The sequence below is a fragment of the Drosophila mojavensis genome, unplaced genomic scaffold (genome assembly GCF_018153725.1).
Source record: "Drosophila mojavensis isolate 15081-1352.22 unplaced genomic scaffold, ASM1815372v1 contig_80, whole genome shotgun sequence".
Classification (NCBI taxonomy): domain Eukaryota; kingdom Metazoa; phylum Arthropoda; class Insecta; order Diptera; family Drosophilidae; genus Drosophila; species Drosophila mojavensis.
Genome location: NW_025318906.1, coordinates 2,224,588 through 2,248,241, shown reverse-complemented (window position 1 = coordinate 2,248,241; position 23,654 = coordinate 2,224,588). Strand labels below are relative to the sequence as shown.

Genomic DNA, 23,654 nt, shown 5'->3' with positions numbered 1-23,654 from the left:
TATTGGCGTTGCCATCATATTTAGATACTAAACAAACCAGAAAATGCAGCGCCATTTAACGTGCTGGCTATATTTAGACTACTTTTTAATACACTCTTTTACTTAAAGTAAACGTTCACACAATAGTATTTGTTGTTCTGATTGCTTAATTTGTTAATTTCGCACACTGGCAGCATAAGCCTCAGTAATTACATTAAATATATGTAGAATATTCTATGGAGGCTTCATTTTTGGCTTAATACTATTCAAATAAATAATAAGCTTTCATTGAGTTTTGTTTGCTACAGCATGACTATCCCGAGCTAAGCGCGCTCTCCATGTAATCTCTCCGTTTCGTTACGCAGATCCTGCAATGGAAATATACATTCAATAAACGAATTAATTGTGAATGGGTGCTAAAAAAAATACCCTAAAGGCGTCTTGTATTTTGTCCGTGATGAGTTTGCGGGCGACTGGCTCCGGGACTCGCGTATCCTTGAGTCCCTGCACGAAATCATTCAAGTCGAGCGGCTCACCAATGTTGACGGTGACCTTCTTGCCCCACTGCAGCTTGTAGGGCTCCACGTTGGGCAGCACGCTGTCCATGCCCTCGTGCCACATGGGCACAATGATGGGTATGCGCGGCGACTCATAGATAATGCGCCCGACACCCCATTTGAGACGCATCTCCTCCTTGGTCATGTTCACCTTGCCCTCGGGAAAGACGTGCACCCATTGCCCCAAAGCGCACTTTTCGATGCACAGATTAATGGCCTCCTGGTAGACGCCATTGCCACGCACCACAGGTATGCATTTACCTATAATAATTATGCATTTATAGTACCTTATATATATCTATTTACAGACTGCACTCACCGTACATAAAGAACATGGCATGAATCTTTTTGGTAAAGCAAATATCGTGCGCCGCCATTGACCAGCGAATGCGAAACGTGTTGCAGACATAGCGCATGGGCAGCATGCCCCAAATACCGGGATCATCAAAGCAGGAGTAGTGATTGGACACCGTTACCAAGGGTATGCCCTTTGGCCGCTTGGCCACTGCCTTCATCAGACGCTCCTTGTTGTACACTTGAGTTTTGTTCATGAGAACTGTGTGAGAGAGAGAGAGAGAGGGAGAGAGAGCATTAGGATATATATGCAGTTATAGGTATAGCCTAATATGTTATAGTTAAGTCAAGTTTATAGCATAGCCAAAAGCGAGCTCCTCAAGCATAAAAAAAATTCTAGTGAAAGATGAAAGAGAAAATCTAGAGCTCGACTCTTTATATAGCTAAACTATGTTTGACTCGGAAATTGTTTAATCTCGGAAATTGTTCGAAAAGCTTAAGGTGGAGCATGCTCCAACACTTAGCTAATTGCAGTGAAGGAACTAGTCGAGCACGCCCTATAAGTCGTGATCTGTGTAATTCTTGCCTAGTCAAGCGTGCACTATTAGACAAGAGCTATATCGTAGATGCAGCAGCAAATTTTAATTAATATGCAAACAGGAAGCATAAATGGAGGCAAGCTCTTGGCCGTGATGGCCCAAAACGAAACGAAAACAAAATCAAGCAAATATAAATAGATAATACGGTATATATAGAGCATATATAAGATATTTAGCTATTTAAGAGATGGTGTGTGGGAAGCATAGAAAGAGAAACAAAGAAAATATTGTAATGCTTTCTGCAAGTAAAAACGAATTTGTTTTCAGTCAACAAAAGATTTTCTTACAGGATGCAAAATGAATATCAAGTAATATATCAAGCTGTACATATTTACAAACTCTATATATGTAGACACATTCCCACTCACTCAGAACAAATTTGCTGATGATGCCAACGATGGTGACCACCAATTGGCTGGTGATGAGCCAGAGTCTGGATGGATTGCGCAGCCGGGGAAATATCCAATCGATGGGATATGGTATCTCGACGCCGGATGACATATTCGCCATGTTCGGGGGTTCCCGGTCCGGCGTACGACCGTCCTGTGGCTTGAGCTCCCTGTCCGTCGTCTGCCTAATGCTGTCAGTCGATAAAGTTACCTGCAGTGTGCTTGTCTGCTGTGTGGAGTTCTTTTGCTGTGCCTCTGGCTGCGTCTGCGTCTGCTGCTGCTGCTGTTGCTTCTTCTGTTCCTCCTCCTGCTGCTGCTGCTGCTGCTCCGGCTCTTTGTGCGGCGGCTGCTGCTGCTGCAGTCCCGGCAATGATCTATCATCGGGCAAGGGGCGCGCCTCGGGGGCCTGCACAAACGGCTGCGAATTGATGGTAACATTGTTTAACATGGCGATCTAGCTATGAATCTAACTAGCAGCCATGAGGCAGGTGTGTCTCAGTCTCATTCTACAAAAATGTACTTTATATTGGGTCAAAGACTACTTCTCTCTCAGCTCCATTTTCAGTTTCAAGATACGTAAAAAAATTATATATATGTTTCTGTTCAGTGACAATCCGGGTTGAGTCTGTCAGACTAAAACACTTTGTACTATAAACTAAAGAAGCTGCAGCAAAAGACAGATAGAGTGAGAGAGCGAGCGAGAGACAGAGAGACAGAGAGAGAGAGAGAGAGAGAGAGAGATAGAGTGCGACAAAAACAAAGAAACGTAATTTACGCAGCCTATAGCAAATCAAAGTACAGTAGAAGCTCGCTCAACGCACAGCTGCAACGGTTAGCGTTGCTGATATCAAGCATTCAACTCTTTTGTCTTTTCACTTACACGAAGACGGGCAATACTTAGCAGAACAATTTACATTTATACAAACAAATACAAAAATATATATAAAAAAAAACGAGACTACATATAATTTTGAGGAATAAAGTGTGTGTGTGTGTGTTACACTTCATATTTCATTGACATTCACCTGGGCACTATGGAGCAAGTTTCACTGTGGGCAATTAAAGTCCAATCAAAACATTTAACATGCTTAATTGGAGGCGTCTTCTTTTAATTTAAAATATATCTTTATATATTCAATTAAAATGTCTGCAATTTGTTCTTCTTAAAGAATATTTTGTTTTGGGCGAACACAACTACGCGCGGGCAGCTTTAAACCGTAACTGACAATTTGTCAAGTTCAAATGTGCACGATTAGATGCGTACAAGGGCGCCACAAGAAAAAAAAAGAGAAAGAGAGACAGTGAGTGGCACCAGAGAGAGTGCTTGGGCAATAGTCAAGTGGTAATGCAGCACATTTTAATCAGTAAATATTTATCAGTTGTTGCGAAAGCACGTTTTCACACACAGATTTGCACTTGGCATGCACCGAGAGATAACAACAAATCTATTCAAATTGCGCGCGAATGTGTTGCAGCCCTAGTCTGATAAGCACTCTGCTCTGGTGAATATAGACGACCAATAAGCAAGCATAATAAATAAAAATATAAATATAAAAATATACACACAAAAAGGAACCATCGATTAACAAACATACAACTCATTGACTATCACATTTAGGTCTTAATCAGTTAAATTGAATACATCGCAAATTGCTATTTGAATTACGCGCCTTTGCGTAACATCCCTGACCTGTAGGTCGCATCGCCAATTGCGCTGTGGTGAATATCAACACGCGTGCCATTTATATACATACAAATGTGCATATATGCACACATATACAAAAAATCAATTAAGTTGAACTAAACTAATTGATTTTACTTAACAAATTTGAATATTCTGATTTGATTCTTACCCGCACGGACAATATGTACGCATGTCGGCCATAGATGATCCGCGGCAGGTACCTTTCTTGTCTATGACATTGCCACAGACAACGCGTGGCAGTCAAATTCACGTGATCTGGCCGAATTCGCCTTAAACTTGCATAAATTGCCATCAGCATGGTGAACACTCAATTTGTTTTTGATATGCGTCTGTTGTATATATAAAGATTTATATCCGTGGATTGGCTAATTTCTTGTATATTCCACTCGTTTTTACATAAGCGTTATTTATCATTAGCGGCACCACACACACAGCCAATTCGTTAATGCGAGGAGGAGATTGCACTGCAACTGACAACGTCCAGGTTGAATTTTGGTTGGCCAAGGTTAGCGCATTCAGGCCCGTGCAATAGTTTCTTGTGCCTAACGCGCACTTTCGCTGTAGCGCGCATGTCTGGGTAAATTGCTGTTGCCAAGAAAGCAATAGAGTGTATTATGTATGGGGCCAAAATGGAAAAAGAAATAAATTGAAAATTTTCTATGTAAACAAGGCCGAAACAGCTGAGCGTTTTTGCCATTCACGGCGAGCTATTACATAAGACAGTGCTGCCAGCTCCCTTCAAAAAAAATACTCTTAAAAATATCGACTTGTAATCGGAAAGAATTTATTCATTTTACCTTAAAAGTGAATTAAAAACACATTTATTTTAATAATCCGCCTTAAGTATGTCACGTAGTGCTCGTCCTCTCACCTCAGCCCGTGTGCGACACAAGATTAAGGAATTAACCACGCCGTCAGCCGATGGCAACTACGTGGTCAACCGGAATCCTCGCAATCTGGAGAGGTTACGCATAGGCTATAAGCCAACCGGTTATCATCTAGAAAAGCCTGGCCGTTCCTATTGGCACACACTAGAGATCAACACCAGCGGTCGCTACGTTAGCGCCGATGTGAAGCATTTCGAGAATGGCACAATTCTGAGTGCCAGCACCTCCGAGTGGGCTATCAAGCAACAATTGTACAAAACTAATGATACACCTGCATTTGTCAATCTTGGCCGTGTACTTGCCCAACGCTGCCTGCAAGCCGGCATTACTGAGATGACATGCAACGTAACCGCTGTCCCCGGCAGTAAACTGGAGAAGCTGCTGAAAGCTGTGCAGGAAAACGGAGTCAGCTTCCAGGAACCCGCTAGACTCCCACTTACACATCCCTGGGATGCGTTTAGGCATGAGAAACCCTGGGAGGTAACGGAACAACAAATATCGACACAACCCGCAGCAAAGAAATAAAAACAAAGACAAAATTGTTTCGGATGTCGTTTCGTTTATAATAAACGTTGAATTATGCTAATTACAATGAACCAACATCATTGTTTTATTTAAAACTAGCCGCAGTCAACCGCTCGTCTATTCGTACTTGCCCTTGATGTCCTTCCATTGTTTCTGCAACAGGAGAAATAACATTTCATTTGCACAAATTTATTACATAAGCAACAAAAAACACTTACGCCTTTGTTGATGCTGTCGAAGATCAAGTTCGAAGTGACATCAATGGCGCGCTCAAAGAAGAAGGCCGATGCCATGATGGCCACAGCATATGTGGATGTACGTTTAAACAGCGAATTGTAAATAACCTTCATTTTGGTTAGATTTTTTGAAAATTTTTAATTTTCTAGCAAAATTGCAGTCGCTTCTCGCACGCCAATAATCAGCTGTCACAAACCAGTGTGAGGTAGCGTAAAAAGTTTTACGTGACGTTAACGGCACTGCGACCAGACAAACTTGCGTCGCGTGGCAGCCTTGTTGTTTTTCAGTTAGATGGCAACGCCAGTTAAATTATTTTCATCTGAGTCGAGTTTCGGCAATTTCTGAGATAAACTTAAACTGTGACATACGCCACAATAGAAACAGCCTGCCAAGCTGCATTAGTTACCCAGTGATCCGAAAAATATAATTTCTTTTTAATTTACACACAATGGTCGATTTAACCGATGCCGGCTCACCGTTCCAGCAGTCCATACCAAATCTTGCATTCTATGTGCCGGCCGTTGTTGTTTTTGGATTAGCAGGTGAGTTGGTTTAGTTAATGCATCATAACATAGGGATGCGTTTTGTTGCGTCATGCATGCAATAAAATGAACTGTACATCCGACTATACACATCCGCCACACCATTATGACAGACGCACTACTGTTATGTGGGTCAAAAGTAAAAGACAAAAACAAGAAAACTTTCACCACTCTAAATCTAACTAGAATTGAACTACTTCGCTCCACCGTCCCTCGTCCCTCTTCCATGTGTCTGCCTTTGTTTTCTACACTGCTAAGCTGATTGGAAATGCCGTTATCTTCATGCTGATTGGAATAAATGTATATGTGGTTTTTAGTATCTGTCAAAGCTTTCAAAAATGCATATTTTTTTATTTTTATTGTCTACGTGTACTTAGCATACCTATCTTGTTCTTTTTAATATATTTTTGAGGACGTATACAAAAGTTTTGCTGTTAAAAATTGAAAATGATAAGCTAGCAGCGATAAGGGCGGCACTACGAATTGTTTGGTAGCCCGCAGAGAAAATGTTAATGGGGGAGCTGAACACGTGCCCAGATTCGAGTTATAATTTCCATTTGTATCTTCGCGTCTAATTAGCTAGCACTTTAACACTATGCATGCCCATAGCCTATAGAATATAGCCAATACCCCCTCTATATATGTAAAAGCTTGCAGCTGATAAGTCCATATTATCTCTTATTATTTTATTTACTGACTTGAGTCCCAACTACCTGTAAAAAAAAATATGCTGACGCTTGAGCAAAAAGAACATAAAAGCAATACTCAATACAAAGCGCAGCAACTACCTGTCCGCACGTATATATCATATAGAATGAAATATAAGCACACCTGATTACGAATAAGTTCTTATTTTTCCAATTTATATATTAGATTTGCCACTTAACGTTCAGTTTGTTCAAGACAACGCTGCCGAACGTTAGTCGCGTCGCTTTAAACATATAAAGTGGACACAATTAATTAAAAATAGTGAGTTAGTTTGCTATAAAAAGTGAATAGTCATTTTATTTATTTGATGGTAAATTAAAAAAAATTAAAAAAAAAAAAAAAAAAAAAGTTATCCACCTCGCAGCCGGTAGGATTCGAACCTACGCTCCCAGAGGGAATCTGATTTCGAGTCAGACGCCTTAACCACTCGGCCACGACTGCTGTTGATGGTTAGCGACCTAAGTGCCATAAGAGAGCAAATGAACGCGCGCATTTAGCTGTGAGCGAAATTTTTTCGTCTTGCTCTTTGCCACGTTGAATTTTTGGTTCTTTTGCTCAACATCAATCATTGAATTTTATTTAATTTAAATATTCGCTAAATAGTTAAAAGAAACAAATTGAAATTAAATACAAAGCTGCTGCATGCTATAAAAATAGTTATTCCGTTATGTGCTAGTTAGTCTATAGCTAAATAATACATTGTTTTGCCTGCACTCAAGAAATTTTAACTTGCAGACGCCATAAATCGTTAAGCCAGCAGTACCACACTTAACTTAAACTTAACTTAAAAGACAAAGTCAAAAGCCAAAGCTAAATCAATACAAACCGTAAACGATGGCCGAAGATCCATTGAATCAGCGCGCATTTGCCGAAGATGTGGCCGCTGCGGCAGCAGCTGGCGGTGATGAGGGCTTCGCTTTGCCCCCGGGCTCAGGTCCTGGTTCGGCTGGCTTCCAAATGCCCACCGCTGATGAAATATGGAAAATGGTCGAGTCCATGGACGGCATCACAGACGATGAACGGGCCGAGCTGCGCGAGAGCATATTCAATCCGAAGGCAGCGTCGCCAGATGATTTATTGAAATACGGACAGCCGGGCCACAGCTCAAAGGAGTATATAATATTCTTTGTGATGCTAGCGCTCATCTTGCTGGTTTTTGGTAAGCTGAGAATACTACCTCGCATTCGTGAAAACTCCAACTGAGCAAAAAAAATGAGAGTCGGGTATATTGGCCTAGGCATTACCTGAATTCTTCTCGGATTTCCCACTTCTCATACACATATCCCTTGAAGCATTCATTCACAAATAAAGCATAGCTCTGGTTCTTCCGTCTGTCTTTGTGTTGAATTGGTTCTTGATCAACTTCGGTCCTAGATAGCATAAGCTAGCATCTTATCTAGCTGAAAGTTCTAAAAATATTAAACTAAAAAGTGGCATTTGTTGTGGCGTTTGTGCTACAGATAAGCAATATGCTCCACATGACCATTACGAATGGGTATTAAAACAAACACAATATATGTATGTATATAATTATGGGTGTATTGGTGATATCTGCGGATAGTGTGCGCTGTTAACATACTCTGAAATAAACATTGCTCTTATTTATTATTGCTGAGAATGTCGGCTTTTATAGCTGTTCGATTTTCGATAAGATAGGGGGAGAAATCCACCACAAAATAATTACAACAAAAATATTTATATAGACACATATATATATATATGAATAAAGACAAGAAAATCAACATAAAAGGTTTTTGGTCCGAGCAGCGTGGTTGGCCATGCCGTTTATTTTCTATCTCTCTATCTATCTATAGTTTTAATTTTATTATTATAATTTTTCGTATCAAAATTTTGGTTGTAAATTTGTGCCATGGCTTCTAATGATGAAACTCTAATTGAGCAGTTGAAGCGCTCTGTGGAGTCGCTGGTCGCCAAGACCGGGCCGCACAGTCGTTTCGCTGAGGATCTAATACAGAAAATTGGGAAACTGCAAAGCAAATTGGATTCGCTGACAGATGTAGATCGGCATCAGTTTGTCAGTGAGATGAAGGGCTCCATCCAAGAGGCAATAGCGAGAATCGAGCAGCGGCTGCAACAGCATACGCATATCGCCCATGCCTATACCACCTCCATTCTGGTGGCTATCATATTTCTAATCGTCTCGGTTTTCGGTTAATATCGAGCCCCTGCAATACAGCCGCATTAAAGATAGCTAATAATCATTCGATTTCTTCTCTTTCAGCTCTCTTTGGCTTCAAGCTCTACAAATCGTTGACGGAGAAGGAGCTCAAGAAACAGGAGAAACTCAGGAGCAAACAGCAGAAGAAAAGCAAGAAATCAAACTAGGCTCTATATATTGCCCATTTCCTATAGATATATGCGTATAGTGTATACAGTTATATATCTATATATATCGCAATAATCGTTCTTTTTGAATTTATATTAAATTGCAAAAGTTTTGTTTTAAATGATAAATAATAACGTCAAATATAAATTGCCTGTAAATGAATTCAATTTATACACAATGTACATGTAGCCATTATGCGTATAAACAATATATAAATCATTATAAAATTTAAAAGTTGAAAGTTGAAAGAAAATTCCGTTTGCTTTGCGTGTTTATTTCCCATTAAACAAGACCGTTTGTTATCCTTTCATGGGCATTACGTGATGAAACCAAAACTTGTTGCAAAAATACCGCAATTGTAAGTCATCGATATACCATATGTATATATCAAAATTCGTATAAACATGACCGTTGTCATGACAAATAAATAAAACGTTTAGTCGTAGCCTTTGCCGTCAGCTTTCGACACTTTTGGGACTAACAACAAAATTTCTGGCCTTCAGTTCTATTTCAGCGGTCGACCAGACTGAGCACATTATTGATATATAGAGAATGTCATATTCGAGCCGTGGGTATTTGCTGTCACGTTTATTTGGCTGCGGCTAATTGTGGCTCATTCTTTAGGTGGCTTTGATTTTTTCCTGCCCTCGGGCGGTTGGTGCAATCCGAAGGATGATAAATATTTTCGTCGCAGCATTGAATGGGTGCCCATACGCAGCGCTGGTATCGGACGCTCCTTTGCCATAACTAACGGTGTCATCTATCCTCGTATCATCGGCATGTTGCCGCATTATGGCGGCCATGTGCCTGGCGAAATCTTTAAGGTGGGCTACACCTTTGGACGTTCCACAGTTGACGCTAAACGCTGGCTAGCTCTGCACCATGATTAAATGCTTGCCCTGCATCAAAATATAAATAAGTTAAAAGTCAGAAAATTTTCGCTTTAACCAGCACGTTACAAATTGCAAAGTATATAATAATTAAATTGTGTGTTTTAATATAATTGCCAGTCAATTGCATAGGAATTTAAAAATGCCGCCAAAGCGGCTTATCCGTGCAGCAACTAATGTGCAATGGTCACATTGGCGCTGTTTTTAGATCTGGGATTTTCTCACGATTTCCTTTTGTAATTGCTGAAATATAAATTTTGGTTTCTGGCAGTTGAATTGCAAGCAAGTTAAGAGTAATTTTGATATCAAACTATTTGACTTTAATTTAGAATCTAATACAATTCAACAGCTTTGACTTAGCATTTAAAAATGCCACCTCGCTGCTGGCGGCCAGTGCTGTCACATCGCATGAATGTACTACGGCCACACTGGCACTATGTTTTGGTTTTGGCGATTTCACCATTACGCAGCTTTTTCCCAAGAAAATCATGACTTTCCCTCGCAATTTGTTATATTCGCGTTTGAGTTCGTTAAATAAATACAGTCGTAATGTAAATACAAGTGCAGTTAGGCTACAAAATGTGCAACAGGTGACGGCAAAAAAACGGATATGTATTGTGGGCGCTGGTCCAGCCGGTTTCTATGCAGCACAATATTTACTCAAACAGCTGAGCGACTGCACCGTGGACATCGTTGAGAAGTTGCCAGTGCCTTTTGGATTGGTGCGGTAAGAGGGGAGAGTTAGCCTAGTTGCTTGTGCTGTTGCCACTTTTGGCATTGTCGTCCAGCCCAAAGATTGGTCCAACCACTGAGCGAAAGATGCCATTGAAATAGGCTGTGAAGAAAAAGGTGTGTGAGAGGTAGCGAGAAAGATAGAGAGGAGCTGCACTTGTTGCTACTTACAGCCCACCTGGTCGAAGCTCCATATGGGGCCAGGTGCACCCGCCACAAGCTGGCAAAGCAACATTACTAGGCCGAACACAATCAAAGCACGAGACGTCCACATCTTGAAGAATCGAGAGACAATTGCGTTTTGTGCGGCCAACTGACTGGGGCGTTTATATTTAATGGCTGTTGCATGTGGATAACACGCTGACACTTATCGACTAATGACAATTGCCATTATGCAAATCGACATTCCAGCTTTGGTGTTGCACCCGATCATCCGGAGGTCAAGAACGTCATCAATACGTTTACGAAAACTGCGGAAAATCCGCGTTTACGTTTCTTTGGCAACGTTAGCCTTGGCCAGGATGTCAGCCTGCAGGAGTTGCGGCAACGCTACCACGCTGTTCTACTCACCTACGGCGCAGATCAGGACCGTGAGCTGCAGCTACAGAACGAGGAGCAGAAACACGTGATATCCGCTCGCAAATTCGTGGCTTGGTACAATGGCTTACCCGGAGCGGAGCAACTGCAGCCGGATCTAAGCGGGCGTGATGTAACGATTGTGGGACAAGGCAATGTGGCTATGGATGTGGCACGCATGCTGCTCAGTCCAATAGACACACTGAAGGTAATTAGGTATAGATATATGTTATTTTTATTTTAGTTAATCTTATTCTTTCTCCACAGGCAACAGATACCACAGAATATGCACTGGAAGCTCTGGCGCGAAGTCAAGTGAAGAGGGTGCATCTCGTGGGACGTCGTGGACCTCTGCAAGCTGCCTTTACGATAAAAGAGCTGCGCGAAATGCTCAAATTGCCCAATGTGACGACTAATTGGCGAGCAGATGATTTTGCAGGTATGGGCTACAAAGACTATAAATATAAAATCTAGTTAAATTCTTCTATTCGCTCTGCAGGCATAGCCGAGCAGGTGGAGCAGCTGCAACGACCAAGGCGACGTCTAACCGAATTAATGCTTAAAAGTTTGAGCGAGCAAAGCAAACGCACAGCGACAGCTGTAGATGGCAAGCAATTCCTGCCCATCTTCCTGAGAGCACCGAAAGCCATCTCTGCCAAGGAAATAGAATTTGCTGTTACGCAGCTGCAGGAGAACGCGGCAGTGGCTACGGATACAACGGAATGCCTGCCAGCTGATCTTATCTTGCGCAGCATTGGTTACAAGTCCAGCTGTGCAGATCCAGCCATCAATTTCGATCCCCAACGTGGCCATGTGCGCCACGATCAGGGGCGTGTGCTGAAGGAAGGCGAAGGGAGCAGTGTGGAGCCAGGCCTGTATGTGGCTGGCTGGCTGGGAACTGGACCCACGGGCGTCATCTTGACCACTATGAATGGCGCTTTTGCGGTTGCCAAAACCATCTGCGATGACATAACAGCGAATGCTTTCGACACGGCTTCAACCAAACCTGGCTTCGAGGTGGCCAACCAGAGGATAGTCACCTGGGATGGTTGGCTCAGGATTGACCAACACGAATGCGAGGCGGGCAAGGCCAAGGGCAAACTTCGCGAGAAGATCGTGGATGTTGAGCAAATGCTGCGCATTGCAGGCGTCTGATCAAGATTGATGGAGCTTGAAACAGCACAGCAGCTGTTTTAGTTGTCATTATACTTATATATGTATATAATTATGTAAATTTGTATATTCGTATTCATACAAAAAAATTTATGTTATATTTCAATTACTCTTAAATAAACAAAGTACATTTCCAAATTTGCAGTTACAATAATTCAATTTGAGAAAAATGGACAACAGCATGACTCCAGAGCCGCACTTGGTGCCAGGGTGAGAGCGATTAACTATCGCCACTAGTTCCACACATACACCTATCATCACTAACCCCACAGCACACATCTACATGAAGAGAGATTTCTAATACACACTATTACAACAAAACGTCTGTGCGACAGGCTGCTCTTTCACTCGCTCTCAGAGCGATCGAGCGAGATAGCTGCTCTCTGTTTACCATTGCCAGTAACGCTAAAGTGTTACTCTCTTTTTATATGTAAATACGTACGAATGTATGTACAATGTTAAGTAACGGCTGATTTCTCTCTCTTCACCTCAATTTCGCTCCGTTACATTATGTGCTTATGATTTTGTGTATTTTTGCATAATCTTCCCTTATAAATAAAAACAAATGATTAGCTTAGAAAATATCTTTGTGTTTTTGTGTGCGTGTATCGAGCTGCTTGCTAAAATTGCTCATCCCTTTTAATTCGTCCTACAGTTATACCGGGCACTGTCCTGAGAACCGCGATCGAGTGGGCAAGACGTACGGCAGACAGACGCACACGCTACTTATCGATCCTTGCAGTAATCATGCACCTGAGCTAATTCTGGCGCCCATTGATGCCAAGCCCGATAACAAGGATTATCCTACACAAAGTGAGCTGAAGATTCTGCATGATCGCAAGGAGTTTGTTGACCCCGTGTATCAGCATCCAATTATACCGGGCTATGCGGGCTTCGTGCCCAACATGTTCAAGCAGACGGGCAAACGCTATGTAGCCGCCGCAACAGCGGGCGTCGCTCAACACGAGACGCTGATGCAGCTCTACCGCTGCGAGAAGCGCACATTGCGTCACCGAGATTTGCTGGAGAGTGGAAGAGGATTGTTCGAGCACAAATGGAATGAGCGATTGGTTAGCATTTTCTCTTCATCATTTATGGTTGTAAATAACATCTGCTCTCTTGTAGCTACCTCAATCGACCTATCGTGCACCCTTGTTGCCCGTTACGCGCATTTGCAAGGGCAACAAGGACGAAAAATGCCCACCGACAACGGAGAAGCTATGCTACAGCAAATTCACTACTCCCCACTTTCTGGACGATGATGATGCCGATAAGTTCATCATCAAGGGCTATGCTGCTCATATACCGATGGCCATGACACGATTCGGTGAGCCGAGCAAGGTACTCACCCACAATGCCCTATGCAGCTTCTCCGACTACATGTACAAAAAGAAGCGCGATAGCTGGTGCTGTGGCCAGGATTTGACAACGCCAGCTATCAAGTGCCCACCAGTTGGACACTTCATCATTTACCATAACAATCATGGCATGCATCCAACTTATGCCGGTCACGTTCCTGGCCATAATTACAAATTTGGACGTTCGTTTGAGAAGACAACATACCATGCGAAACGCTGGTTGGAGGTTCACCAGGATCTCACGGTTCTACCCGAGATTGCCAAATTGGATCTCGAATATTAAACAAATCTGTAATCGCAGACAATTTGTTTTGTGCTTGGCTCTGCTGAATGTGTGTATGAATTTAAAAAAAAAAAAAAAATACAGTAAACACATTTAAATTTATGTGGTGATTAAGTTTTAGATTAATGGCGGCTTTTGTGAGTTTTTAGTATTTTAGTCGTTATCTAGTTTGGTCCCACTGGCTTGTGTAAACTAATCTATCGATGTCGTGTATCGATACGACAACAACATCGCTGCTCTCGTTTCTACGTCGTTGCAGTTGATTAAAATAAGTTTTCATTGAATCGGCATGTTTAATATGCATAAATCGTTGTCAATACCATGATTAACAAGTGTTTAGTGCCTCTAGTGCTTGGCAAAAATGTAAATGCTTAAGTTTTCATAGCAAAACACATAAAAATTTCCATGAACGCCAACCGAAAAAATCTCTTCCGAATCGAACAAATTCAAACTAACACATAGTGCCGCACTGTTCACACCGGAGCGCTGTTATAGTACCGCAGTGAGTGCAAGTGAAGCAAACAGTCGTATACGAAGATAACATACATTTGTGTACCTACCTCTCTTCAAGTGGTGAGTTGAATGCCGATTACTGCACCCTGCACGCAATTGTAGTGCGCGGCATATAAGTGCAGCGCTTGCTTGTCAGTGGAAAATCAACATGTTTTTCGGGATTTATGCGTGTGGGAGCTAATTTCCACGAGTTTCCGTTATCACCATGCGATAACAGTGTGCCTAGCGTGTAATAAAAAGTGAAAAAAGTGCTTATACATTGAGGGGAAAAAGTATGCAGGTAATAGTTGTGTCGGTGCGATCCTACCACAACTTGTTTATTAAAAGCGAACAAACGAATAAAAATAAAAACAAAAAAATACATATGTAATTTGTTGTTGAAGGTGAGATTCAACGAATGCGTGTTGAGTTGGGAGAGCGCTCAAGAATGAGAACGTATAGAGAATTAGGAAAAACCGCCAAAATGGGTTGAGTTTGTTTTGCATCGATTTTCCGGCCGCTAAAAAATGAATGCACGTATTTACCTATTGCCAATTTAAATTTTCAGAAAATCCGTGCTGAAATGAGTGAAACAACGGAGAACACCACGGAGTCGACGGCCACAAATGATGTCGCAAAGAGCGAGGAGCAGCAAGTGAAAGCGGCTGACATGAAAGAATCCAAAGATAACGATGCAGATGCAACAGCCATGGACACGGATGCGGATGCAAATGCGAATGCGGATGCTGATGCGGATAATGTGCAGGCACAAAGCGAGCAATGCTTAAGCGTGAAGCCTATTAATTCTTCAGTAACCACAGTGGATATCAATACGTTAACGCCGTCGACACCCTCACAGACGCCGCCACAGCTGCTGGCAGCTGAAACAAGTGCAACAACAACAGCATCGGCTGCTTCAAGTGGGGCGACTGCTGCAACAGCCATACCAGAGAATATATTATCGCCGCCCAAGTCAGAGACACAAACGGATGAAACGAATACGGCCACATCGACCTCTTGCTCTCCAGCCTCAGAGGGTCAGAGGTCACCCGTAGCAGAAGCAGAACTACAGCAGAAACCAGATAAGCCAGCACCAAAAGCTGAGGAACCGGAAAAGTCAACCACAGTTAATGGCACCATACCAAAGTCGGGCAAACCGCTGGTAACGGCGCTCAACAAGAAACTAAACAAGTCAGCCACCACATCGCCTCGAGCATCACGTGCGCGCAAGCCGAAAGCTCTGCCCATGTACGAAAGCGAAATCAGTGCCCATAAAGTTGGCATCAAGCTGTGCATTAAGAAATCGGATGCAGCTGCTGGCGGGACAGAGCTGCCAGCTGCAGGTGCAATCGCAACTCCAGTAGCACCTTCACCGAAATCCGCAACGTCAACGGCCAAAACTGCACGCAAACGGGTACGTAAACCGAAGCAACAGGATAGCGACGAGAGCGAATACGAGCCACGTAAAAAGAAGGCCGGCGGTGGCAGTAGCAATAACAGTGAGCGTCAAAAGCGAATAGCAAATGCGGCAGCTACAGAAGCAGATGCCGAGCCAGTTGAGCAGAGTCCCTGGGGTCATGACTTGCCCGAAGATGTGCTCTTTCATGTAAGACCATAGAAACGTGACAAGTTATACAATTAATAAAAATATTTGTTTTTGATTCCTGTAGATCTTTGAACACGTTGTCGATAAGGAGGGTTGCTTGCCCACGCTCTTTCGCCTCGGGCGTGTCTGCTCGTTATGGAGACAGGTTTCGCTTAGGCCCACGCTGTGGCGCACAATGGACTTGACCACCTGGATCAAGGAGAAATATCGGACGGAGCTCAAACTAAAATGGTTTGTGGATAACCGATGCAGTGCGTGCACTGAACTTAATGTTTGTAAGTATTTTTCGGAGTTTTCAATAATAGACAATTATTAATTGATATTAATGTTAATTGCAGCCAATTGGAAAATATCGGATATCAATTGTTTTCTGGTCAAGTTGTCAAATGGGTGTCCCAATCTGACGGGCATTACGTTATCTGGCTGGAAGGGTTTCACATCAGATCATTTAACATATCTGGTCGATAATATGCAAAAGCTTCAACGCATAGACTTGAGCTCAATCAATGTAAAGGACAATATAAAACGTTTCATATGGGACTTTTAATATTTATATTCGTCTTCCAGGTCGAGATGAATGCTAGCAAGAGCGCTGTGGGCGTTAATTCACTGTGCAATGCGTTGCAGACCATGGGCAGTCGCTTGACTCACCTTTACTTGGCACACAATCGTCTGGCGGGCATACCCAATATTGTCGGCGTTCTAGCGGTGCGTAAGAAAACTAAGCTTTGTTAGTGACAATGTGATGCAGTCTTAGCCATAGCTCATAGTTTAGCTTTGATTTATATAGTTAACTTATAATAACATACATTCTAATCAATTCAATTGCAGACGCACTGTCCAAACTTGGAGCTCTTAGATCTCTCAAATGTGACCACTCAGGCTACATCGCACGGCGTGCTATACATAGAAAAGCTGCAGCATGGGTGTCAAAAGCTGAAAGTTCTACGCGTTACCAATTCACACATTACGCCGAGTCCAGCCAGCATGCAGGAGATTGTATGTATCGAGTGATTACTGTACTCAGCCAATTTCTAAGTCAACTTGATTTATGTTGTAGATGGATTCGCCGGGTTTTCCCAATTTGGAGGAGCTTTCAGTGGCTGCGTTGACTGATGAATCTCGTATCATCAGTGATGATCATTTGCAGCGCATCTTGAAGAGTAGTTCCAAATTGAAGCTGCTCGACGTACGCAATTGCACACGACTAACACACGAGAGCCTAATACGTTTGCCAGCCTGGGACATTAAGCATTTATTTCTTTCGGGCTGCTCGGTGACACGTGACATGGGGTGGGTAATCAGAACAAGAGTTAATTATAATAATATATTAATATTAATGTATGTAAATTGTCTAGATCGGGTCTGGAACTCATTGCGTCAAAGTGGGCGCATAGTCTCATTGAACTGGATTTGGCCTGGGCAAATGTACAGCAGCCCATAGATAATGCATTGCGTGCCCTGGCTGAAAAGGGCAAAGAATCGCCATTGGCGTAAGTCTTAGAATATTGAATATTGTATATAAGAATTTGTAATAACAATTCTATATTCTCTTATTGCAGCCACTTGAATCTGTGCGGCTCTTCTGTATCCGAGGAGGCGGTTAAGGAAATACTCACGAATTGTGTGCACATGAGCTCAATTAATTTGGCATCGTGTCGCGGCTTGCCACGCGGCGTTAAGCGCCTTATGCAGGGACCACAGGAGCTGCACGAACTGCGCGAGGTACTCGGCGTGCAACTGAAAGTGCAGTAGAGACTATAACTAGAATGTGCAACAATTTCTCCTTCAATTGTTAGTAACAATTGAAATTGTTATGCATTCTGTTACAATTAGGAAAAACGACAGAGAGAAAGAGAGTAACGAAAGCGTTAAGTGTTTGTGGTTTCTGTTTTCCACTATATATGCAATAGTCGAAAATCGCTTCGTATCTTCCAATTTCATGCTTCAATTTGTTTTCTAGGCCCGCGCACCTTTGTGTTTTGTAAATGCAATATATATGTATTCATTAATTAATTGATAACGAAAAATGGAAAACTTATATATATAAATATATATATACAGTGATGTTTAGATGATTTTTTTTTACATATATATTTGAATATATATGTATATATATATATTGATTAGAGATCGTAGTTAAGACACTAAAGAATGACCACTGTATGTTTGTAAAGTATGTATGCATATTTAAAATTAAGTTTACAACTAATTTGTATGTTTTTTGCAATACAAAACAATTGAAAAGTTTATAAAAAAAAAGTGAAGAAAAAAATGATTAACAATAAATAGTAGTCGTCAATTTGAATGTCACTAAGGCAATTTGTAGAACGTTTTAACCCCCAGATCAACTTTGTAAATAAGTATATTGGCGCTTAAGTAAACTTTTTTCTTGATTGAAGTCGGACGATTTCATACACACACATACATATATTAAAAACAATTCAATTGTTAAGCATTATTAGTAGTTAAGAGAAGGCAATTAAAGGTACATTTAATTTTAAAATAAAAACAAATTTTAATATCCTGCGAATCAGTCTTATCAATCAAAAGATTCTGAAGATGTTGAATAAATCTGAAAATCTTTTTACTTTTACTATCCATCGAAATATTAGAATTTTCTTTAAAGTTCTAAATTAATATTTTTTGAGTTTATATTAAGATTCTTCGATATACATTTTTTGGGTTTTAAAAAATTTATTTTTTGTTCTACATTTAATTTCTTTTTAAAATATTTAGTTAAACATTAATATTAATTTTATAGTTTTATTTGTGCTAAACCAAATTTTATACACTACTTTCTATACTCAAATTTAATATTTAAAAAAAAACAAAAAACAAATCTCTTGTGAAAAAGAAATAGAAAATTATATTTGTTTGTTTCTTATAAAACTTTTATTTCGCTTAAATATTATATTCCTGGAAAATATTTAAAGACATGCTGCATTAATTTATTGTTTTTCACTTAATAATTTTTTTATTGATGTTGCGACCGTAACTATTTTTGTAAATTATAAATTAAGAGCGTTTAAAGATCGGGCAAACACTTTACAAAAAACTAGTAGACAACATAAATCGCCTTTACCATAAACATATGGATATATATTAAATATTATATATCCATTGCCATTGCCATTGCCGTTGCCCTCTAGTTCTTCTTTAGCTTGTCCAGATCGCGAATATAATCGGTGCCAATTTTAACGATGGCAGCACCAGAGCCGATGCCAGCGATCGTTGCCAGAAGTGCATTCTCCTTGGGCAAGGCAGACTTGATCAACGCCCAGGCGAGCACCGAACCCATGCTGAAGAGTGTGGCGCCTAGCAGGGCGTATGCTGCACGTTTGTTGTTCTTAATATCCTTTAAGTGTGGCCGGCCGTATATGTAGAAGGCGCTGCCGACGATTGCGGAAATTAGGAAAACATTTGTTAAATCCTTTTTGGGCAATAATTTAGGCACAATCTGCGGATTCATCACGTTGACGCTGAGCGCTCCATAGCTCACGACTCCGTGCAATGGTATGTAATAGTTGAAAACGTTTTCTTTGGTGAAGGGCTTTAGGCCGACCTTCTCGCAAATAGTGCAGACGTCTTTATTTTGTGTGCTAGCCATTGTTTGTAATTTTTTGATGTACAAATGCAGTAAAAAGTTGCTGCTCTCTTCAGTTATGTAAAGAACAGTGTTGTCAAATGTCGCAATTAAAATTAACTGTGCCGGTTTTTTTGTTCCTTTAAAGCTGTGTCAATTCTACATAAAACAATAGTCTATAATATAAATTTTTTATGTTGTTTTACTTAAAATGATTTGACTAAATATGCAATGTGAGTGACAATAAGAATACTTTGCGAATGACCTGAAAGCCGGTACTTGAAAAACATGGTGGCAAGCTATCGCTTACAAAGTCGACGTCAGTTATATGAAATTCGTATATTACATGCATATAAAATGGACGTATAAAAAGATGCAACTTTATTTCGCATTTAATAGTTGATTTTGTCATAATTTCTTAAATAGTTCCTATAAATTTGTTTAAATTTTGAGTCATAGCGTTGCCACATAGCTGCTATACAATTGCATTTTGCTCCAATTATATCGATATAAATTCATCGTAAAAGAAATTATCGTGCATTGGCCGAAAAGCATATTAAAGTGTTGAGTTTTTATTTTACAGCTAGGATAAGAAATAAATTAATGCGCGTATTTAATGTGCAGCAGGAGACAACTAACACGTGAAGATAACACAAAATACAGGCAACAACGACAGCTAAAGCTACGGCCGTATAAGACATGTTGACGCACAAAACTTGCCAGGCACGAAAAAAAATGCAGGTGAGTTAATACGAATATCCCCAATAAGAAACACCGGGTCCCTAACAATGCAAAAGATTAAGGAATATTCCTTATCATTCATGTAACTGACAAATTAAATGTGGTTATGGGATATTGAGCTAGATTTGTATTAATTTTCACTTCTTGGCAGGTTTCCTTTGTGATACGAGACGCGGAAGAAAAACAGCATAGGAATGGCGTTAATGCTCTGCAACTGGATAGCAACAATGGCAAACTATATTCGGCTGGGCGAGATGCGATAATACGTGTCTGGAATACACGCACCGAAGCCAACGAGAAATATATTCAATCAATGGAGCATCACAACGATTGGGTCAACGATATTGTGCTCTGCTGTAATGGCAGAAATTGTAAGAATGCAACTCTCAAGGCGAACGTTAACTAATGAATTATCTTTATTTTGCAGTAATCAGTGCCAGCTGTGATACAACTGTTAAGGTGTGGAATGCACATAAAGGCTTTTGTATGTCCACCTTGCGTACGCACCGAGATTATGTGCAGGCATTAGCCTATGCCAAGGATCGGGAGCAGGTGGCCAGTGCTGGTTTGGATAAGGCCATATTTTTATGGGATGTGAATACATTAACTGCTTTAACTGCCAGCAACAATACCGTTACAACCTCTAGTCTAACAGGCTCGAAGGACTCCATCTACAGCCTGGCCATGAATCCCTCCGGTACGGTCATTGTCAGCGGCTCCACAGAGAACATATTAAGAATCTGGGATCCGCGAACCTGCATGCGTAGCATGAAGCTACGCGGTCATACAGAGAACGTGCGCTGCTTGGTTGTATCGCCCGATGGAAACCAAGTGGTCTCTGGTAGCTCTGATGGCACCATCAAAGTGTGGAACTTGGGCCAACAGCGTTGCATACAGACGATTCATGTGCATAAGGAAGGCGTCTGGTCGCTGCTAATGAGCGAGAATTTCCAATATATTATCTCGGGCAGCAGGGATCGAAATATCATTGTGACGGAAATGCGTAATCCCAGCAATAAGATGCTCGTGTGCGAGGAGAAGGCGCCCGTGCTCAGTCTTGGATATAATATAGATAAAACTGGCGTGTGGGCCACCACCTGGAATTCCGATATACGCTGCTGGAAGCTGCCCATGTATGATCGTTGTGTGCTCAGCTCTGGCGGCATGGATGCCCAGTGGACGCTAGGTGGCACGGAATTGGCTTGCATTAAGGGCGGAGCTGCTATCAAGGAGTGCACTGTACTAAATGACAAGCGCTATATCATAACAAAAGACTCACAGGATCAGGTTGTGGTCTATGATGTATTGCGTGTTACCAAAAAAGAGGAGCTGGGTGTGGTTGACTACGAGGAGGAGGTAAAGAAGCGGAACAAACAAGTCTACATTCCAAATTGGTTTACGGTTGACCTTAAAACTGGCGTACGTAGAACTATATTAGTGTGATGCGTAAATTGACTAATTACATTATAATTTTTACTTACACAGATGCCTACGATAGTTTTAGGTCAGGAGGAGGTGGACTGCTTTGCTGCCTGGGTATCCATTGAGGCAGGATTGCCTGAATGTGATGATCCAACAACTGAGATCAAGGTATTATGGCAATACATTATAATTGTATTCTCTATGTATATATATGTAAAAATGAATATTTTCACAGATAAATTATGGAAAATTACTTTTGGAAGCCTTGCTCGAGTACTGGACACCTCCCCATAGTATGCCGCCCAATGAAATGGAGCCCGACGTACGAGGCAATGGTTATTTTCAAGTGCCCAAACACACTCCTGTCATATTTAGGTAAGCGAACACGAAATACCTAAACTAATTAGTTAATTTATAACAATGTATTGCTCTTGCAGTGAGGTTGGCGGCCGCACAGTGTGTCGCCTGCTGGTGCGAGATGCAGCCGGCGATAGTGAGAGCACGCTGCTGCATGAAACGGCGCCGCAATGGGTGACTGATGTTGTGATCGAAAGGAATATACCCAAGTTCCTTAAAATACCCTTCTTCCTGCAGCCACATCCACAAATGACCAAACCAGAGCGTACCAAAAAGGTTAGAAAATTAACTCTCTAAGATGAAAAGTTTTTTTTTTACATTTATTTAATAAACTTTCTATTTCTATATTTGATGAATAGGATCGTCTGGTGGCCAATGAGTTTATACAGTGCCGCAAGGTGTGCGAGCATGTGCTTGAAAAGGTGCTCAATGCGGAAACAACGCCCAGCGCTGGCAATGCAAATAATTCTTTACAAAATAGTCAAAGCGATGCCAATTCTGAAGGATCACAGCTGCCAGCAGAGGAACGCATTGAGCTGTGGTGCAACGATGTGGTAAGTAGCAGCGCGGAAGATTAATGGGCATATGCTCACGTCTATTCTCTATTTTGTTCTTTGCATATAGATCGTTGATCCGAATATGGATTTGCGTACTGTGCGTCATTTTATATGGAAGCAATCGACTGATTTAACATTTCAATATAAAACCAAGCAGAACTTTAACTTCGATGGTAAATAATGCATATTTGCAGTAAAACACACATAGCACACACTCAACTCACACACATACAAAAACACACACACACAAAAGCAGAGAGTATTTTTAATTTGTAACCTAATTATAGTTAAGACTTATATGTATATTCGTTCAATCCTAGGTTCAATCGGTGATAGCCTGGAGCGTGTGACTCGCAAGTATTGAGCTACAAATTTCAGCTACCAGAGTTATTGTGCTTTAACTAAAGGCGTTGCTTTCCACAGACGCGTGTGATTTCTAACTTTCTAATCTGTTTGTTATTAAATGGGCCAAATTTGTCAAGTACGCCTGTTTTTAATATTATGTGAATTGGATGAACAACAAAGTTTCAATTTGAGTTGAATTCACTGAAACCATTTGAAACGAATTCAAAGAAGTATATATTTATATATACACATATATATAGATCTTATATCGTACACCTTTATATCTTACTATACCATTTGCATAAACAACACACATATGTATATATATGTGTGTTTCATAAAACCAGTTAGAGATCAATGCATATTATGTATATGTTGTATATGTCTTGCGCGACATTATTTAGTTGTTTACTTATTAAAATTACATAATATTTTAACTTTAAGTATTCTGTTATATGATAAATTAAAGAAAACAAAAACAAAAACAAAACAATGCAATTGTAGGAAAAAAAAACAAAAAACATTAAAGCATATATGCAAGCCAACTTGTACATAAGTAAATCGAAGAAAAAATACAGAAAAATCGATTCAAAATATCACATTAAATTATTTGGAAAACAAGCTTGGCTTTTACTACTTAAGATTGAGTCTTAACATAAATATATCCATATACATTTATGCGAGGAATCCTTTATAGCAATTCTCCTTCAGCGTACGCATTGGAAAATGGATGAGCACTCGGCTGTACAGTACAGTACGTATAGGCG

General features: G+C 40.9%; 11 protein-coding genes and 1 non-coding gene across 16 annotated transcripts; 7 read left to right on the top strand and 5 right to left on the bottom strand.

Moving 5' to 3' along the window:
* Positions 1-54: 54 nt before the first annotated feature.
* On the bottom strand, positions 55-4,194 carry LOC6578490 (tafazzin). Its single transcript, XM_002004364.4, has 5 exons — positions 3,672-4,194; positions 1,798-2,236; positions 856-1,092; positions 409-797; positions 55-347 (listed from the first exon to the last, which is right to left on the bottom strand). Exons 1-5 carry the CDS (start codon positions 3,819-3,821, stop codon positions 303-305), a joined length of 1,260 nt encoding a protein of 419 aa, XP_002004400.2. The 5' UTR covers positions 3,822-4,194; the 3' UTR covers positions 55-302.
* Positions 4,195-4,253: 59 nt separating this feature from the next.
* Positions 4,254-5,006, top strand: LOC6578489 (39S ribosomal protein L18, mitochondrial). Its single transcript, XM_002004363.4, has one exon. The coding sequence runs from the start codon at positions 4,369-4,371 to the stop codon at positions 4,933-4,935; it is 567 nt and encodes a 188-aa protein (XP_002004399.1). The 5' UTR covers positions 4,254-4,368; the 3' UTR covers positions 4,936-5,006.
* LOC6578488 (cytochrome b-c1 complex subunit 9) lies at positions 4,950-5,382 on the bottom strand. Its single transcript, XM_002004362.4, has 2 exons — positions 5,154-5,382; positions 4,950-5,088 (listed from the first exon to the last, which is right to left on the bottom strand). Exons 1-2 carry the CDS (start codon positions 5,283-5,285, stop codon positions 5,053-5,055), a joined length of 168 nt encoding a protein of 55 aa, XP_002004398.1. The 5' UTR covers positions 5,286-5,382; the 3' UTR covers positions 4,950-5,052.
* A 94-nt stretch (positions 5,383-5,476) lies between these two features.
* LOC6578485 lies at positions 5,477-9,011 on the top strand. 4 transcript variants are annotated; one of them, XM_015163175.3, is made up of 3 exons: positions 5,626-5,714; positions 7,158-7,581; positions 8,665-9,011. In XM_015163175.3, the coding sequence occupies exons 2-3, from the start codon at positions 7,257-7,259 to the stop codon at positions 8,766-8,768; spliced, it is 429 nt and encodes a 142-aa protein (XP_015018661.1). In that variant the 5' UTR covers positions 5,626-5,714; positions 7,158-7,256; the 3' UTR covers positions 8,769-9,011. The 4 variants fall into 4 exon arrangements, with proteins under 4 accessions (XP_015018660.1, XP_015018661.1, XP_015018659.1 ...); XM_015163173.3 differs by lacking the exon at positions 5,626-5,714 and adding an exon at positions 6,584-6,683; XM_015163174.3 differs by lacking the exon at positions 7,158-7,581 and having other exon boundaries at positions 5,477-5,714.
* Trnas-cga lies at positions 6,782-6,863 on the bottom strand. The gene has a single exon. It is a non-coding gene; the product is annotated as a tRNA-Ser (tRNA).
* A 105-nt stretch (positions 9,012-9,116) lies between the features above and the next one.
* On the top strand, positions 9,117-9,754 carry LOC6578484. Its single transcript, XM_002004359.4, has 2 exons — positions 9,117-9,337; positions 9,394-9,754. Exons 1-2 carry the CDS (start codon positions 9,322-9,324, stop codon positions 9,657-9,659), a joined length of 282 nt encoding a protein of 93 aa, XP_002004395.1. The 5' UTR covers positions 9,117-9,321; the 3' UTR covers positions 9,660-9,754.
* Positions 9,755-10,071: 317 nt separating this feature from the next.
* On the top strand, positions 10,072-12,201 carry LOC6578482 (NADPH:adrenodoxin oxidoreductase, mitochondrial). Its single transcript, XM_002004357.4, has 4 exons — positions 10,072-10,386; positions 10,803-11,175; positions 11,235-11,406; positions 11,467-12,201. Exons 1-4 carry the CDS (start codon positions 10,148-10,150, stop codon positions 12,120-12,122), a joined length of 1,440 nt encoding a protein of 479 aa, XP_002004393.1. The 5' UTR covers positions 10,072-10,147; the 3' UTR covers positions 12,123-12,201.
* On the bottom strand, positions 10,385-10,694 carry LOC6578483. The gene is made up of 2 exons (XM_002004358.4): positions 10,563-10,694; positions 10,385-10,494 (listed from the first exon to the last, which is right to left on the bottom strand). The coding sequence occupies exons 1-2, from the start codon at positions 10,663-10,665 to the stop codon at positions 10,406-10,408; spliced, it is 192 nt and encodes a 63-aa protein (XP_002004394.1). The 5' UTR covers positions 10,666-10,694; the 3' UTR covers positions 10,385-10,405.
* A 3-nt stretch (positions 12,202-12,204) lies between the features above and the next one.
* LOC6578481 (UPF0605 protein CG18335) lies at positions 12,205-13,883 on the top strand. Its single transcript, XM_002004356.4, has 3 exons — positions 12,205-12,350; positions 12,796-13,210; positions 13,266-13,883. Exons 1-3 carry the CDS (start codon positions 12,310-12,312, stop codon positions 13,779-13,781), a joined length of 972 nt encoding a protein of 323 aa, XP_002004392.1. The 5' UTR covers positions 12,205-12,309; the 3' UTR covers positions 13,782-13,883.
* An 89-nt stretch (positions 13,884-13,972) lies between these two features.
* On the top strand, positions 13,973-18,408 carry LOC6578480 (F-box/LRR-repeat protein 6). 2 transcript variants are annotated; one of them, XM_015163172.3, is made up of 9 exons: positions 13,973-14,354; positions 14,842-15,879; positions 15,944-16,154; positions 16,218-16,387; positions 16,447-16,587; positions 16,711-16,878; positions 16,940-17,172; positions 17,238-17,372; positions 17,442-18,408. In XM_015163172.3, the coding sequence occupies exons 2-9, from the start codon at positions 14,857-14,859 to the stop codon at positions 17,632-17,634; spliced, it is 2,274 nt and encodes a 757-aa protein (XP_015018658.1). In that variant the 5' UTR covers positions 13,973-14,354; positions 14,842-14,856; the 3' UTR covers positions 17,635-18,408. The 2 variants fall into 2 exon arrangements, with proteins under 2 accessions (XP_015018658.1, XP_002004391.2); XM_002004355.4 differs by lacking the exon at positions 13,973-14,354 and adding an exon at positions 14,419-14,574.
* A 421-nt stretch (positions 18,409-18,829) lies between these two features.
* On the bottom strand, positions 18,830-19,717 carry LOC6578479. Its single transcript, XM_002004354.4, has one exon. The coding sequence runs from the start codon at positions 19,487-19,489 to the stop codon at positions 19,028-19,030; it is 462 nt and encodes a 153-aa protein (XP_002004390.1). The 5' UTR covers positions 19,490-19,717; the 3' UTR covers positions 18,830-19,027.
* Positions 19,718-19,983: 266 nt separating this feature from the next.
* On the top strand, positions 19,984-23,508 carry LOC6578478 (WD repeat-containing protein 48 homolog). Its single transcript, XM_002004353.4, has 9 exons — positions 19,984-20,206; positions 20,358-20,577; positions 20,634-21,625; positions 21,692-21,796; positions 21,864-22,003; positions 22,066-22,261; positions 22,345-22,539; positions 22,610-22,715; positions 22,863-23,508. The coding sequence occupies exons 1-9, from the start codon at positions 20,165-20,167 to the stop codon at positions 22,904-22,906; spliced, it is 2,040 nt and encodes a 679-aa protein (XP_002004389.1). The 5' UTR covers positions 19,984-20,164; the 3' UTR covers positions 22,907-23,508.
* The last annotated feature ends 146 nt before the right edge of the window (positions 23,509-23,654 follow it).

Excerpts from the sequence above, each read along its gene's own strand:
- LOC6578490 (XM_002004364.4), bottom strand. The coding sequence starts at position 3,821 with ATGCTGATGGCAATTTATGCAAGTTTAAGGCGAATTCGGCCAGATCAC. Across the intron at positions 2,237-3,671 it reads CGTACATATTGTCCGTGCGG|CCGTTTGTGCAGGCCCCCGA; the intron begins GTAAGAATCAAA and ends ATCAATTCGCAG. Across the intron at positions 798-855 it reads TGCCATGTTCTTTATGTACG|GTAAATGCATACCTGTGGTG; the intron begins GTGAGTGCAGTC and ends TAATTATTATAG.
- LOC6578489 (XM_002004363.4), top strand. The coding sequence starts at position 4,369 with ATGTCACGTAGTGCTCGTCCTCTCACCTCAGCCCGTGTGCGACACAAG.
- LOC6578488 (XM_002004362.4), bottom strand. The coding sequence starts at position 5,285 with ATGAAGGTTATTTACAATTCGCTGTTTAAACGTACATCCACATATGCT. Across the intron at positions 5,089-5,153 it reads TCGACAGCATCAACAAAGGC|AAACAATGGAAGGACATCAA; the intron begins GTAAGTGTTTTT and ends CTCCTGTTGCAG.
- LOC6578485 (XM_015163175.3), top strand. The coding sequence starts at position 7,257 with ATGGCCGAAGATCCATTGAATCAGCGCGCATTTGCCGAAGATGTGGCC. Across the intron at positions 7,582-8,664 it reads GCTCATCTTGCTGGTTTTTG|CTCTCTTTGGCTTCAAGCTC; the intron begins GTAAGCTGAGAA and ends CTTCTCTTTCAG.
- LOC6578482 (XM_002004357.4), top strand. The coding sequence starts at position 10,148 with ATGACTTTCCCTCGCAATTTGTTATATTCGCGTTTGAGTTCGTTAAAT. Across the intron at positions 11,176-11,234 it reads GTCCAATAGACACACTGAAG|GCAACAGATACCACAGAATA; the intron begins GTAATTAGGTAT and ends CTTTCTCCACAG. Across the intron at positions 11,407-11,466 it reads GCGAGCAGATGATTTTGCAG|GCATAGCCGAGCAGGTGGAG; the intron begins GTATGGGCTACA and ends TTCGCTCTGCAG.
- LOC6578483 (XM_002004358.4), bottom strand. The coding sequence starts at position 10,665 with ATGTGGACGTCTCGTGCTTTGATTGTGTTCGGCCTAGTAATGTTGCTT. Across the intron at positions 10,495-10,562 it reads GAGCTTCGACCAGGTGGGCT|CCTATTTCAATGGCATCTTT; the intron begins GTAAGTAGCAAC and ends TTTTCTTCACAG.
- LOC6578481 (XM_002004356.4), top strand. The coding sequence starts at position 12,310 with ATGGACAACAGCATGACTCCAGAGCCGCACTTGGTGCCAGG. Across the intron at positions 12,351-12,795 it reads GAGCCGCACTTGGTGCCAGG|TTATACCGGGCACTGTCCTG; the intron begins GTGAGAGCGATT and ends TTCGTCCTACAG. Across the intron at positions 13,211-13,265 it reads ACAAATGGAATGAGCGATTG|CTACCTCAATCGACCTATCG; the intron begins GTTAGCATTTTC and ends GCTCTCTTGTAG.
- LOC6578480 (XM_002004355.4), top strand. Across the intron at positions 16,388-16,446 it reads TAGACTTGAGCTCAATCAAT|GTCGAGATGAATGCTAGCAA; the intron begins GTAAAGGACAAT and ends TTCGTCTTCCAG. Across the intron at positions 17,373-17,441 it reads GGCAAAGAATCGCCATTGGC|CCACTTGAATCTGTGCGGCT; the intron begins GTAAGTCTTAGA and ends CTCTTATTGCAG.
- LOC6578479 (XM_002004354.4), bottom strand. The coding sequence starts at position 19,489 with ATGGCTAGCACACAAAATAAAGACGTCTGCACTATTTGCGAGAAGGTC.
- LOC6578478 (XM_002004353.4), top strand. The coding sequence starts at position 20,165 with ATGTTGACGCACAAAACTTGCCAGGCACGAAAAAAAATGCAG. Across the intron at positions 22,262-22,344 it reads AACCAGAGCGTACCAAAAAG|GATCGTCTGGTGGCCAATGA; the intron begins GTTAGAAAATTA and ends TTTGATGAATAG. Across the intron at positions 22,540-22,609 it reads AGCTGTGGTGCAACGATGTG|ATCGTTGATCCGAATATGGA; the intron begins GTAAGTAGCAGC and ends CTTTGCATATAG.